This window comes from Rutilus rutilus (assembly GCF_951802725.1).
Source record: "Rutilus rutilus genome assembly, chromosome: 24".
Lineage (NCBI taxonomy): Eukaryota > Metazoa > Chordata > Actinopteri > Cypriniformes > Leuciscidae > Rutilus > Rutilus rutilus.
In genome coordinates, this window is record NC_140228.1 from 13,452,580 (window position 1) to 13,466,663 (window position 14,084).

General features: G+C 36.8%; 3 protein-coding genes across 3 annotated transcripts in view; 2 read left to right on the forward strand and 1 right to left on the reverse strand.

Moving 5' to 3' along the window:
- Positions 1-826: 826 nt before the first annotated feature.
- On the reverse strand, positions 827-3,092 carry rpl21 (ribosomal protein L21). The gene is made up of 6 exons (XM_084398566.1): positions 2,977-3,092; positions 2,249-2,327; positions 2,079-2,140; positions 1,880-1,992; positions 1,187-1,337; positions 827-954 (listed from the first exon to the last, which is right to left on the reverse strand). Exons 2-6 carry the CDS (start codon positions 2,313-2,315, stop codon positions 865-867), a joined length of 483 nt encoding a protein of 160 aa, XP_084254692.1. The 5' UTR covers positions 2,316-2,327; positions 2,977-3,092; the 3' UTR covers positions 827-864.
- Positions 3,093-3,925: 833 nt separating this feature from the next.
- On the forward strand, positions 3,926-11,953 carry usp12a (ubiquitin specific peptidase 12a). Its single transcript, XM_084398546.1, has 9 exons — positions 3,926-4,030; positions 5,948-6,028; positions 6,119-6,332; positions 7,121-7,353; positions 7,477-7,553; positions 7,645-7,728; positions 7,837-8,034; positions 8,250-8,328; positions 9,882-11,953. The coding sequence occupies exons 1-9, from the start codon at positions 3,983-3,985 to the stop codon at positions 9,981-9,983; spliced, it is 1,116 nt and encodes a 371-aa protein (XP_084254672.1). The 5' UTR covers positions 3,926-3,982; the 3' UTR covers positions 9,984-11,953.
- Positions 11,954-12,230: 277 nt separating this feature from the next.
- The window catches only part of gpr12 (G protein-coupled receptor 12), a 4,516-nt gene continuing 2,662 nt past the window's right edge, over positions 12,231-14,084 (forward strand). The window contains exon 1 of the mRNA XM_084398547.1: positions 12,231-12,654. The gene's annotated coding sequence lies outside the window, so the exon portion shown is untranslated. The remainder of the gene's footprint in view (positions 12,655-14,084) is intronic.

Sequence of the window (14,084 nt, forward strand, 5' to 3'; positions counted from 1 at the left end):
AAATGTAACCTTCCAAGATTCAGTCAAGTAAACGATAGGACATGAAATGACTTAAAACAAAGATCAGGCTGTTCTACCAAAGTGAGCAATTCAACATAAGCGAGCTGCAACACTGATAAGAGGTAGTTATTTTACTGAAATTGCAGGCATTTTCTCTCTCTGTACTTTGCTGATTCTAGGCTGTATGAGAACAGCTAAAAGGAGAAAAGGCCAAAATAGTATCACATCTGGATCTTGCAATAATCCATGACATTAAACATCTTTTTTGATTGGCTGCAAGAAATGGAAAACTTTGGACCAAGTTTTTTTGGCCACTTCATGCACTCTTAAAAATAAAGGTTCAGATCATGGCAAAGCCAAGAGACCCTAATATAGGAATATCCCTGAACAGAACCTGCTGGTGGGAAAAAATTCTGTACGACAGATTAAAATATAATGGCTTGGTTAGAAGGCTAAGTTACATGCTGTAAGCTTGTAGGTTAAAAACTGAAATAAAATATGATCCCTTAAATAAATAAAAACCCTACAGTGCTTTAACAGCTTTATTAAACAAAAGTAAAGGGACTGAAGGAAAATAATTGTACTGAATTACACATAAAACTGTACAATAACCTTTAAAAAGGAACATCCTTGTACCTCATTTACCCCTAAACGGAACATATTACTATCTTAAATGTACACAGTACCATTTGAAGGGGTACCACCCCAATGAGGGCTTTCATTCCTTTTTTTGTGAGTGCGCATTGTATGTCACTATCATACAATAGATTCATCCTCATAACATAAAAATACAATTACATTGTTAAAGAAAGAGTTTCAAACAAGATTTATGTAGTACAAAGGTCTTTATTTTGGCCAGCAGACTTATGCCATGAACTCGTAAGGGATGGGCTCCAGGAGCTGAGGCTCGTTGTTCTTGGTGCTGACAAAGTGAGCTGACCGTGGAGCATCAGGCTGAAAACAAGACAGACACATCATCACCACAAACAACCAAATAAACATCAGCCAGAGCTGTAATAATAGCGTGTTTTACGTATTCTGTCGTTTTAACTCATTCAAATAACCATTTGCAACATCCGAACATGAAACCTAATGTTTACATCAGGGAGTTCAATGAAATGCATGGTTTCACTGTGCACATTTGTCCATATAAAAGTAAAAACAATCAATTTCCAAATTCTCATACCTGGCGTTTAAGCTCAATCCAGGTGCCCTGCTTCTTGGCCTCCAATTTTTTCTTCTCATTCTCCTTAACACGCTGCAGGAAGCTGTCTCTGCTCTTTGAGTGCTTAATATGCTCAATACGCACATTAATTCTCTTAGCCAGGATCTTGCCCCTAGAAGGAAAACCAGTAATTGGTCACTTAAACAACAAGAATTGTTGTGCATTTACAAGATTTATCAAAGAGAGGCATGTTCCCATATTGACAATCTGGCAAAGGCATTCATGTGCCAGTCCAGGGTGCATAAGGATGACTGCTCTTCCCCATATGAATGACCACACAGGACACTGGATGGCCCTTATGGCAAAGTGAATCTGGGGCATTACACATTAAAAAGCTTCATTGATATGGATAAGTTCGGAACTCATTAGCTCAATAACTTGAGAACATTACTGGAGTGCTGTGTGAGATTATATTACACACATTTAAAACGCAAGTGAACGGCTGCCACTTTGTTTGACGTCTCACACAGCGATTGTGACGGTAATCACAACACCCCTCTCGTGAACACTCGTATGATAGAGTATAGTAGAGATACAAAAAGTGACATCAACAGCAATATATGTAGAAACACTAACCATGTGGTTTCAGTACTTGTCAGACAGATGTAACTTGTTAACTTTACATTGAAATGTCATGTTCAGGGCAGTACTTACTTGACTTGCTTGTTGACAATGATGCCTACAGCATGCTGTGTAACATTATAAACACGTCCTGTTTTGCCATGGTAGCACTTATGAGGCATTCCCTTCTGGATGGTTCCTGTGCCCTGGATAAAAAGATGGAATTCTTAGAAATTGTCTTGATTCTTGAAAACAAAAAAGTACACTAAAACATCTATTTACTAAAACTTACCTTGATGTCTACAATATCACCCTTCTTGTAGATGCGCATGTAGGTGGACAGAGGGATTGGACCTGTTGTTGAATAAAAAGCAATGTCAGGTCTAAAAAAAAAATTTATAAACAGGTTTATATGCTAAAGTACAGTACAAAATACATACAGCACAATTCAAATGAACTCACCATGCTTGCGGAAGGGCCTGGCAAACATATACCTGGTCCCCCTCCTCTTGCCTCTGGTGTTTGTCATGATGCCTGATTACTGGGTGCAAAAAAGGCAAAAATAAAGTTAGAAAAATAGTTTCTAGGAAAGAAGTTCTCAATCACTACGCTTGATAACCAACTACAATACTAGAGAAAATCTTGTAACATCACACTTGGTTTACAGCCTATGGTCATCACTCACTGTACAATATAATTGAATGTAACATGGTAGCACGTTTATCAAGAATTAATTCCAATAACAATGAACAAATCATTAAAGGCAGTTAAATTATGACAACGAACACATCAAGACAAATCTTTTTGACATTAGATTGTTTCAGCTCTATGCAACTTCAGTTCATGACAAAGAAATACATTGACAAGGAACCAAACTGATTTGACATCTTCTAACTCTCGTAAATATTTCTACGTGTTCGAAATACAACATATACATAAATTGGAAATATTTTACAATTTTTTTGTATCCACGACTCTCGCAAAGCCTGTCCACGCATGGCCCACATGGAACGGACACGCTCCAGCTTGACTCTATATTTTACTCTTTACGGCATCCAACAACGCACATGCGGACTTAATTTCGATGCCATGCTAGGTAAGGTATTTTTTGGGCGCTTTATGTTGCACTTTTGCTCAGGAAGAGCTATGTAATTAAGGATTTAATACATATTGTCTGGAGCACATCTTACCCCTGGTTGCTCGCAAGATGGCGGGTACGGCGGAAAGAGAATGATGGGGTCCTGTGGCCTTTCCTTCAAAGCACGAATAGGAAGACTACTAATTTGCCTGAGTAAAAATAGCAGTTTCTGAGCTGTTGCTCCTTGGGCAGTGATGTAATCGCCATACAAAAACAGTTTTTTTTATTTGATGAATTTTTCTCCTTTTAACTTGCCTGCGAGAGCATAGCATTGATAAATATATATATATATGTATGTATGTGTGTGTGTGTGTGTGTGTGTGTGTGTGTGTGTGTGTCTGTCTGTGTGTATTGTATAAAAAATATTAAAATAAATCTAGATGATTCTTTGGAATATAATTTTTTTTTTTTTTTTTTTTATGAGAAGCTTTAACCGGGTAATTATAAAAAATGTAATAAATTAACCAAGTTATGCTTCAAATGAACATTATTTTGGAAAAATCACACAAACATACAACCATTTAATTTAAATATTTTAAATAAGAAACTTTAACTGGGTTTGTTTCACGAAAACGCTTACTTAAATTTAAATAAATGTTTATTCGTAATTAAAAATGCAATGAATTAAACTAAATCCTGACATAAGCATTAACATAAAAAAAAACACCAACAGTCTGTAAATGCACATTTAATTTACTTGTTTTCAAATATAAAGCGTTAACTGAGTTAAGGTAATGATTTTTATTTTTTTTTTAAATGAAAAATGTAATACATAATGATTAAATAAAATCCTGACTTTTTTTTAAATCACAGCACAAGCTCTCAGCTGACTGCAAATAAACATAGCATAATGCTCATAAATGTCTTTATGTATTCATTAATGTTTTTTTTATTGTATTATGCACTTATTGCCAAAATGATTTGAATAATAACTTAATCAGGCGCTGGGGCACTAAGACCCCGCGCTGTTCCCTCTGGCAGGAGCGCAGTCTGTCCTCACGGTCGGGGACTCCTTTTCGCCTCCGCGCGGTGATTGGGTGGAAGATGGCGCTGGGCGAATGGAAATCCTAATGACAGTTTCCAAATTTGCCTCTTTTTGTACCATGGTAAGTAAAAATCACTTCAGTCACGGATAATTGTACATCAGCACACGCGTGATGTTGTAATCGGTCGCGTGCTGCATTAGTTCTGTGAATCTGACTCCTTGGGTTGCCAGTTTTCCTCTGCTGCAGTTGCGAGCTGTCTTTTTCCGTCTGTGTGTCTGCTATGAATTTTGACTTGGGCCTAAATTATTTCTGTAATTGGGTAGATATGCGGAACGACCGTGTTGTCTTTGTAACGCAACGTTAAGCTTTTAAATTCGCCCGTCCTTAAAGGATTTGCTGAAGGCAGCAAAGCAGAGATCTGCTAACTGCTGAGCTGAAGTGTCATTCAGCACGGGTTATGATCGCGAGATGTGCTTAATAAGCGCGAGACAGTGACATCTAAATAATCTCCGGTTGTTATTTATGTGTAATAAATTAGTACAAGCATTCAGATAAGCATTGTGTTGCAAACCTGAGCATCATGATGATGTAAAACGCGTTCAGTGTACCTGTGCTTCAGTGCTAAGCTGTTGCCAGGTCGGTCACATCGTGATTTCATGGTCCCATCCCCTCTCTGCTTCTCCCTACCCAATATGTGCCTCCATATCTTATTTGCTTTATCTGCGTTTTGATTGTTAATTCCATTTTTTCCACGGCATTTGACGTTTTTAAATGTAAAAACGACGGCAGTGAAATGCTAATGACTGCTAATGTAATTTTACCTCTTAAAATGTGCTGTAATTTTTTTTTTTTTATAGGGTTGTTTTTATATTCACATTTACGTGTTTTTTGTGGTATTGCATTTTTAAAACATTAATTCTTAATCAATGGATGTTGCAATCTGACCAAAAGTGTCTCACATGCATCAAACGTCTTCTGAAATTTACCATGGTGAATATAGGCTAGTTCCTGCCACAACATCAGTTACTACAATTAACCACAATAGGTGTAATAGTAGCCTTTCTCCTTCTAAACACTGCACATTTTCTAGTCATTTATTTATTTATTTTTAAAGAAAGTGGTGTGTAATATGAACTTACCATAGTTTTATTGTAGAAACTAAGGATGCACAGTATATCAGCCACCATATCGGTATCGGCTAATATACGTACATTTTTAATGTTATCGTTATAATAAATGGATTATTTCATTCAGCTGAGACTTCAGATGCGCACTGTTCGCCATAATGGATTTTAATTGCTTAAAATATGATTGGAATCAATTCGAAAGGGGAAATACAGTTAAGCGCAACATGTGCAGTGCAAGTCTGTCAAATTGGCTTAATTTTAGATTTAGTTTCTTTTTCAAAAACATTGATGCATTATTAATAATAACAGTCTAGCACTTTTATTTTTCTCATATTATTTTCATCAACAATATGGTTTAATTCAAATCACTTCATTATTGTCCGTGCGGAGGCTATTCCAATTTATTTATCCATGGCACATGCATTTAGATTCTTTGTACGCAAGTAATGTTGTCCAGTTACTTGTTTGCATTATTTAAGCATTATTTTATTTATTTGTAAGGCAACAGTTTTTTTTTGATAAAGAAAGTTGGACCATAGGTGTAAAATTAATTTGAAAACTTACACTGGTTCAAACTAGGCTACTTACTATACTGTATATGTTTAATTTATGTTGAAGTGCTTAGGTGGATTTTAATGGTGAGACTTTTGTTTTTGTAATCAGGCTTTTAAAAAATCATATAAAAATTTGGATTTAGATTTATCGGACAATATATTGGTAATCGGCTTTCAAATATAAAGAATTATCGGTTAACGGTATCAGCCAAAATTTTCATATCAGTGCATCCTAGTAGAAACAATAACTATGTGATATAAAACTGTGGCTATCATGGTCATTTTTGTTATGGATTCTCTATCCAATGGTAAGCAGGTGTAAAAACCTGAACAACTGTTCACCTGTTCCGTTTCAGGGCGCCAATGCCTCCGCTTTGGAGAAAGAGATTGGCTCGGAGCAGTTCCCTGTCAACGAGCATTACTTCGGATTGGTCAACGTAAGCAAAGGCGTTTCCTGCTGTCTACCATCCATGTTTATCGTCATTCTCTGGTTTCAGTGTGTGTGTTCTGTGTGTTTCGATCCACAGTTTGGAAACACCTGCTACTGTAACTCTGTACTCCAGGCTCTGTACTTCTGCCGGCCGTTCCGGGAGAAGATCCTCGCGTACAGGAGCCAGCCGCGCCGCAAGGAGAACCTGCTCACCTGCCTGGCCGACCTGTTCCACAGTATAGCCAACCAGAAGAGGAAAGTTGGGGTGATACCCCCGAAGAAGTTCATTACACGACTACGGAAAGAGAATGGTAAGACGAGCAGGAAGGGATTGTATTAAAATTCAGTTTAATGTTCTCAGTTACTTCTCGGTTTCAGTATGGATGCTAGTTCTAGGGTTTGACACATTCTAGTTCTTGGTTTTGACACATTTGATTCTTAAAGGCCCCATTTACACCTGATATTAAGATGCATTTTGGTCGATCAGATCACAAATAGACGAGGGAGACGCATACCCGTTTACACCTGGTATTTTAATCCGTCTCTTTTGTTCACTTTCAACCACTTCTGTCCTGATTTCTTTGAAGGGGAGGGACTATGGGGGGGGGTAAATGTATGGTTTCTTCAGATCTTTTGATCTAATGGACAAAATAAGCTTGCATAATTTACATATGAATGCACCAAAACGACAGAAAAACATACGTTTCTGCTTTGAAAGCCGCAAGACCACGCAGTCACGCGTGTGAGAAATCAGGAAAGGTGAGAGGACATTGTGCTTGGTACATTTTTCATCTTCAAAACAAACTTGGGTCTTTTGCCGTCAAAATTTAAATCCCGTCTGGCTAACACTCTCGTTAGGTCAGTAGACGGAGAGTAGGCGGTCTTTTGTGGCTGTTCAGAATGTGTTTTCGACTTCCTCTTAAAGTAGTCAAAAGTGGACAAGCTCAAAACGTTTTTAGACCCTTTTTACACCTGTATTTAGTGTCGTCCACTTGTGATCCGATCAACCGAAATCATCTTAATACCAGGTGTAAACCGGGCCAAAGACATGATTCCTTGTGCTATTTTATGCAGCATTCTTTCTCCCTGTCACCTGCAGAACTGTTTGATAACTACATGCAACAAGATGCACATGAGTTCCTCAACTACCTGCTGAACACTATAGCAGACCTGCTACAAGAAGAGCGCAAGCAAGACAAGCAGAATGGCAAACTGGCCAATGGCACGCTTGACTCACAGAACAATAACAGCACCCCGCCCTCCTCCACCTGGGTTCATGAGATCTTCCAGGGCACGCTGACCAACGAGACACGATGCCTCACCTGCGAGACGGTAATTGCACCTCACCTTACTTAACTGGATGCCGTCCAATAAGACAGGATCCTGATAATTCTGCTGACTGTGATTGGCTGTGCTTTGATCTGAGTTGGGTCTTTGGACTTTGCTCTCTTACAGATAAGCAGCAAAGATGAGGATTTCTTGGATTTGTCAGTGGACGTGGAGCAGAACACTTCGATCACACACTGTCTCAGGTCCGAAAGCACACTCACACTTAAACCCAATGCAAACATGAATATGATTCCCTTTTAATAAGCTATTCTTTTTCTTACTGGCCCCTTATAGAGGTTTCAGTAATACAGAGACCTTGTGCAGTGAGTATAAATATTACTGTGAGGAATGCAGAAGTAAACAGGAGGCACACAAAAGGTGAGCGTGCATTCATTTCTATCAGCTGCTTCCTGATTTTTTTTTTTTTTTACTATACATGTAGTGAATATACTGGATACATGAATATGTGTCTGTGTTTGACTCTAGAATGCGGGTTAAGAAACTTCCCATGATCCTCGCCTTGCACTTGAAGAGATTTAAATACATGGAGCAGCTGCAGCGCTACACTAAGCTAAGCTACCGCGTGGTCTTCCCTCTGGAGCTCCGCCTCTTTAACACCTCTGGCGATGCCACCAATCCCGAGAGGCTTTACGACCTGGTCGCTGTGGTGGTGCATTGTGGCAGGTGAGTCGGTACAGATTTTGATGGAAACCAGGAAGCCATAATGGACTTTGAGACCTTTATACATTTTCTTGCTCCTATGTTGACTGATTTCACAATATTTGCTTATGTGAACAGAATCTCTTCATGTAAGCTTTTTTAAATTTGTCCTTGCAAAAAAGGAGAACTGTCTTGATTTGCTTCCTTGATCTTATTTTTATGTATGTGTCCTTTTACAGTGGTCCAAACCGAGGACACTACATCGCAATTGTAAAGAGTCATGATTTCTGGCTACTGTTTGATGACGACATCGTAGAGGTAAGCTTCCATCCGTCATGAATAAAAGCACCAGTCTTTTACTGAGATTTAGGGTTCCCACAGTTACGGAAAACCTGTAAATATTAGGGAATTTTGCATGGATGATTTGTAGGACTGGCAAATTAAAATATATTTAAAATCCTAAGTTATTGAATGAATAAAATAATAAATTCTAGAGTTTTTATAGTGCTATATACATGTTTAGTTATAATCTTAAATAATAAAATAATGTTAAAAAGTAAATCCAACCATATAGACATTTTATAGTGTGTGTGTGTATATATATATATATATATGTGTGTGTGTGTGTGTGTGTGTATATTGGTGCTGACAAATCGATTAATCGCATCTAGAATAAAAGTTTTTGTTTATATAATATATGGGTGTATATATAATATTGTGTCTGTGTGTATACTGTATATATACACACACATATTTATACATATATGTGTGTGGATATGTATATATACACAGACAAACACATACACTAGTGCTGTCCGATCGATTAATCGCGATTTAATCAATTATAAAATAAATAATACATATATGTGTGTATATATATTATCATATATTTGTGTCTGTGTGTGTGTGTGTGTGTGTGTGTGTATATATATATATATATATATATATAAACATATATACAAATTATTACTTTTATATTATAATCGATTAATCGCGATAGACAGCAGCACTAATATAAACATTGATATGTTTATTTGTTATCTTATATATATAAAAATAATTAATAAATAAATAATAATCAGTAAAAATAATGTGAAGTAAATCACATCAGAGTTTTATAGTTATACTTAGGTCTAAAATATTTCATAAGCTATAAATTGCTCTTTGGGAGTGCAATCTTTAATAATCTTTTACATTTTTTTTTTTATACAATTGTCATTGAAAAGTCCAAAGCCATGTGTTATAAAGTTTCATGAGAATTGGTTAAATAGCATAATCACTGTGGGGTATCGATTAGAATGCGCAAAGCTCCATTAGTTGCTTTTATTTGAGGTAACTCAACATGTGGATCAAGGTGTGGTTACTATACAAAAATTAACAACAACATTGACATCAATTGCAAATATGAAAAACCATCAAACACTAATACATTACTGCATATACAACAAGCATGTTTCAGCAGGTTTACAAAGGTTCAACAATAAATCTAAATGACCTCAAACAATATACAACATAAATATTCATATGCATACAACAAACAATATTATCAATGGATATATGGATTAAAAGTCCCCAACAAAAACGATCTATACACATATAATCAATCATCCTTCACAAAAGCCAGTGTTTTGGTTCTAACAAAGCATTTTACTCAGTTGTAAACAGTTAAGACGTGTAGTTTGTCTGTCAGAAAATACAAAAAGTATTGATGCAGTCCACATATCAAAATACACCAGTCAAGCCCATCACTGCTCCTAGGCCTCAACTCCCATTCAAATGGCTTCCACCATATCCATGTGCTCAGTCTTGACGATTGTAAAGTGATCTTCCTGCATTTGTTTAAAAAAAAAATGTTTTGTTTCTCCCTTTAGAAAATCGATGCCCAGGCAATTGAAGAATTCTACGGATTAACCTCTGAAATTTCCAAGAACTCTGAGTCCGGGTACATCCTGTTTTACCAGTCCAGAGACTGAGAGAGGCCAGAGAGGCCAGAGCGGCGTCCCCTTACGGACACCTGTGCAGCAGGCGTGCCTGTATGCAGAACCCTGCTGCATCTCACACACACACACACACACACACACACACACACACCCCACCCCTCCCGTCCAAGCCCTCCCTCGCCAGTCTCCGCGCAGCCGTAACGCTGGACGCCATGCAGTCGCAAGGCCTTTTGAACGTTGTTTGTCAGTTGTATTTACGTTGCGGGAGCGTTTCATCACTCGTGTTCAGTCCTTTACTGTGGAGAGAATGTGTTTAATGTAACCGACTGTACGATATGACGGGGATTCGCGTTCGACTTTCATGCTGCGACCTTTTGATTCCTGTGGCTGTGAGGAGGCTGAAGACTTGTGCATGGGGAAAGCGGGTGTGTTTATTATAATGGCGGGGAGGGTCTAAAAGCTCCGGATACGGGGCATTTCGGGATATGTATTTCTACCTTGTACAGAGTGATATTTGTATAAATATTATGAGAATTATAATAATATTACTGATATAGCCAAAAAAATGAGAATAGAACCAGAAAAGATGTATAACACTATGGTGCACTTTTGATACAGTTTTGTAGATGTTGGAAGGTTAATGTGAGGGTTTGCTTGAGACGGCCTGTTGTGAAATTATCATTTTCTGTTTTAAAGAAAAAGAAATAAAAGTGTATACACCAAGATAGGATGTATGCATGTAAGCATGTAAATACCAGCTATTACCAGCCTGCTGCGATTTGATTGGACCCCTAGTACATACAACCAAGGCTTGCCCAGTGCTGATGACTCATTCTTGGTCACTGTGGCCCCTCAGTGGCCGGTCCAGATTACTGCAAGATGGAGAACTGCACAGCATCATTCCTTTTAACCGACCGCTCTTCTGCTCATTCTAGCTCGAAAGGTTGTGTGTTGTTTTGCAGTTATTCGGTCCATTTGCTATGGTTAAAATGAGGCTGATGCTTGATTCTTTCAAATTTGTATAAAGCATTACATAATATTTATTAGCGCTTAACAGCAATTCTTTTGAATTGTCTTTTTGAGATTTTATCAGGCATTGTCACTGACTGTGCAGCTCAGTCTATGAGGAGGTGTGAGCCTCTCTGAAATAGCACAGACTGAAAAGAGGCATGGGGACGAAGGCTGCACGGGGTTAGAGAATGGAGGAGAGAGGGAAGATAGTGGGGGAAGTGGGTGACACAGATGAGCATGCTGTTAATAGCACGCGCCGAGAATAGCTCTCACAGGGGAGCAACACAATGTGCATCTTTCCAGAAAGATGCAGACTGAATGTCAGATGCTAGATAAATGGGTCTCATCCTACAGAGACACGTTATAATACCTTCCGAGTCGCTCGAAATAGGTGCCTTTACCTGCGTTTTACATTTTAATTAGCTAGTAGTCTTTTGCTCAAAATCATGCCATTATGTGTTTTAAAGAAAGAAAATTGAATGCTAATATTTCTACAAATATATAAATTTCAATAATTAACATGTGCATTCCCTATACTGAAAAACCTAACAAAATATAAGATAAACTCCCTGTTTCACACTAGTCCCAGTCTAAAATGCATGTTTGAGAAGTTTTAACTGAAAGCAACTTGCACTGGCATATCTTAAAATATGTCAGTGCCATTGATTTGTCTCAAGATGCACATCAGTAATGTTTTTTTCTGAGGCACATTTATTAAAGCTATACTTAAATGTCCTAATTGAACTAAGGTCTAATCCTGGCTTAATCTAAACCCTGTCTGTGGAACCAAGCCAGAGTTAAAGAGAGAAGAGTTTAAGAACACCTTTAAGAGTTCATATCTTGTTTTCTTTTTGAGGGTTTTTTATTATTATAATGGAATACTTTATTTGGACAATGTTATGATGATAAGTTTGCTGTATAACATGGGACACATAATATAAATTATATTTAGTACAAATAAAGTATTTTTAAATAAAATATTATGTCCACCTCTATATAAGACGGAGAATAAAGGCAAAATACTCGTTGTAAAAAAATATTGTTGGTTTAACTTGAAAAAAAGTAAGTTAATTTTTGTTAAGTTAAATTTGAGTTAATACAATGGAGATTGGTTTAATCAACAGAAACTCAAAATATTGTGTTATCTGAACCACATAAATTATCTAAGTTGATTTGACAAAAGAAAAAAATGTTGTGATTACAAATCATGAATATATATATATATATATATTAATGTTTTAGCAAACTAAGTGCCGAGTACTGGTCAAAATGGCGTTCTAGTAGCGAATTTAGAAAAATAAAAATATTATATCGTATTTTATCAAAAAAATGACGTTTATGTAGGTTATGTGTTCACGAAAATGCCTTTTACAACATACAGTGGCATCCTTTAGTTTCCGAGCAGCAGATTACACAGGTGACGGGACCTTCTGGTCTGAGAAGGAAAGCTCACCCCTCCCAGTCCCAGCGCCTCGCACAGCCGCAGTCGGTGGGGATGCTCGTGCACACGCCGAAGAGCCGCTATTCCTGCTGGCAGTGAAGATTCTCCGGTCCGGCATCTGATCACAGCATCCCGATCCCTCCATCCGTCCGCGCGGCGCTGCACCTGCAATCAGCGCTGCCATTTAATACAATGGAAAGACAAGAAGGACGCAAAAACATCTAAACAGGCGCCTCTCCTCTAAAAGACAAGGTAGGGAAGCCTCCAGATGGGGAGTGAATGGAGACCGGGTGTATTTGAAATCATTCTGCTTGTATTCATTTGCATTTTACAGCACATAGCCTAAATTATTTTTTTACTGAGCAAGAGCTGAAGCGTTATTATAAAGCTAACAGGACTCAGGGGGAGCAATGGTTGCATCCAGCTGCTGGAGTTTATGTTCTTTGAGAGTCCATATGTGAATGTGATAGATAAAAGGATGCTGATGCAGGGGCGCTTTTATAAGAATTGGAACCCGCCTTTATTTAATATCAGCACTCAATAGGGCCCTCCCTTCATTTTTGAGTTCCCACCATTGTACTTATGATTCAAAAGTATCTCAATAATAGCCGGTTCCTATAGCCACTTAACCACTAAGGCAAAATCTCTAATTTATCTTAATTTGATTCTTTGTTCTGAACAAAAGAACAAAGACACTGTCACTAAAAGAGAAGTAATGCATAATTAAAGTGAACAATGGCTTTTGTGATAATTATTATTGGCTAATGTCTCTGTTATAATGGATGGTTATAATCTCTGATGTTTTCTTAAATGCCTATACACTGTAAAAATTTAATTTTAATGAGAATATAATGTACAAATGCAGTAAACAACCATCAGTTGATTAATATAGCACACAAAGTAAAAAAAAAATATATATATATATACACATACATGTAATTTTGCTGTAAAATACTGAAAAAGTAAATGTAAAAAGTATGAATCACTTTATAATTTACTGATAAAATGTGTATTATAGCCTACTTAAGGCAATATGTATAATTTTATGGTAAAAAATGTTTTCTATATTTTTAATTAACAGGAAAAGAGGCATTCTCAGAATTCACAAACCAGACCTGTTTATATTTGATTTAAAAATTAGTTTTATTTTGTTTTCAGAGTGTTTTATGTTACATTTATTCATAAAATATTACATTTATAATAATATAAATATTTCAATAGCTCAGTTATGTTGATGTTTTAAAATAAACATCATATAAAATATATTAAACATTTAATAACATGTCGTGAGAAAAATGCTAAATATATTTACCAAAATGTCATTCCATAATGCTTGTAATATTGTCACTGTATTTTGTTTTTGTTGTTGTTGTTTTACAGTGAAGTTCTGGCAACCACATCTGGTAGTTCTTTTGTAAATATTATTTAATATTTGAAAGGATAATGAAAATTCTGTCAGCATTTACTTACCCTCATGTCGTTCCAAACATGTATGACTTTCTTCTGTTGAACCAAAAAAAAAAAAAAATATATATTTTAAAGAATGTTGGTAACCATGCAGTTTTGGTTCCCATTGACCTCCATTATATAGACAAAAAAACAAAACACAAAAAAGATGCAATGGAAATCAATGGGAACCAAACTGTTTTGTTAACAGCATTCTTCAAAATATTCCCAAGCAT

Excerpts from the sequence above, each read along its gene's own strand:
- rpl21 (XM_084398566.1), bottom strand. The coding sequence starts at position 2,315 with ATGACAAACACCAGAGGCAAGAGGAGGGGGACCAGGTATATGTTTGCC. Across the intron at positions 1,993-2,078 it reads GTGATATTGTAGACATCAAG|GGCACAGGAACCATCCAGAA; the intron begins GTAAGTTTTAGT and ends CTTTTTATCCAG. Across the intron at positions 1,338-1,879 it reads ATTGTCAACAAGCAAGTCAA|GGGCAAGATCCTGGCTAAGA; the intron begins GTAAGTACTGCC and ends TTTTCCTTCTAG.
- usp12a (XM_084398546.1), top strand. The coding sequence starts at position 3,983 with ATGGAAATCCTAATGACAGTTTCCAAATTTGCCTCTTTTTGTACCATG. Across the intron at positions 7,554-7,644 it reads TCGATCACACACTGTCTCAG|AGGTTTCAGTAATACAGAGA; the intron begins GTCCGAAAGCAC and ends GGCCCCTTATAG. Across the intron at positions 8,329-9,881 it reads TTGATGACGACATCGTAGAG|AAAATCGATGCCCAGGCAAT; the intron begins GTAAGCTTCCAT and ends TTCTCCCTTTAG.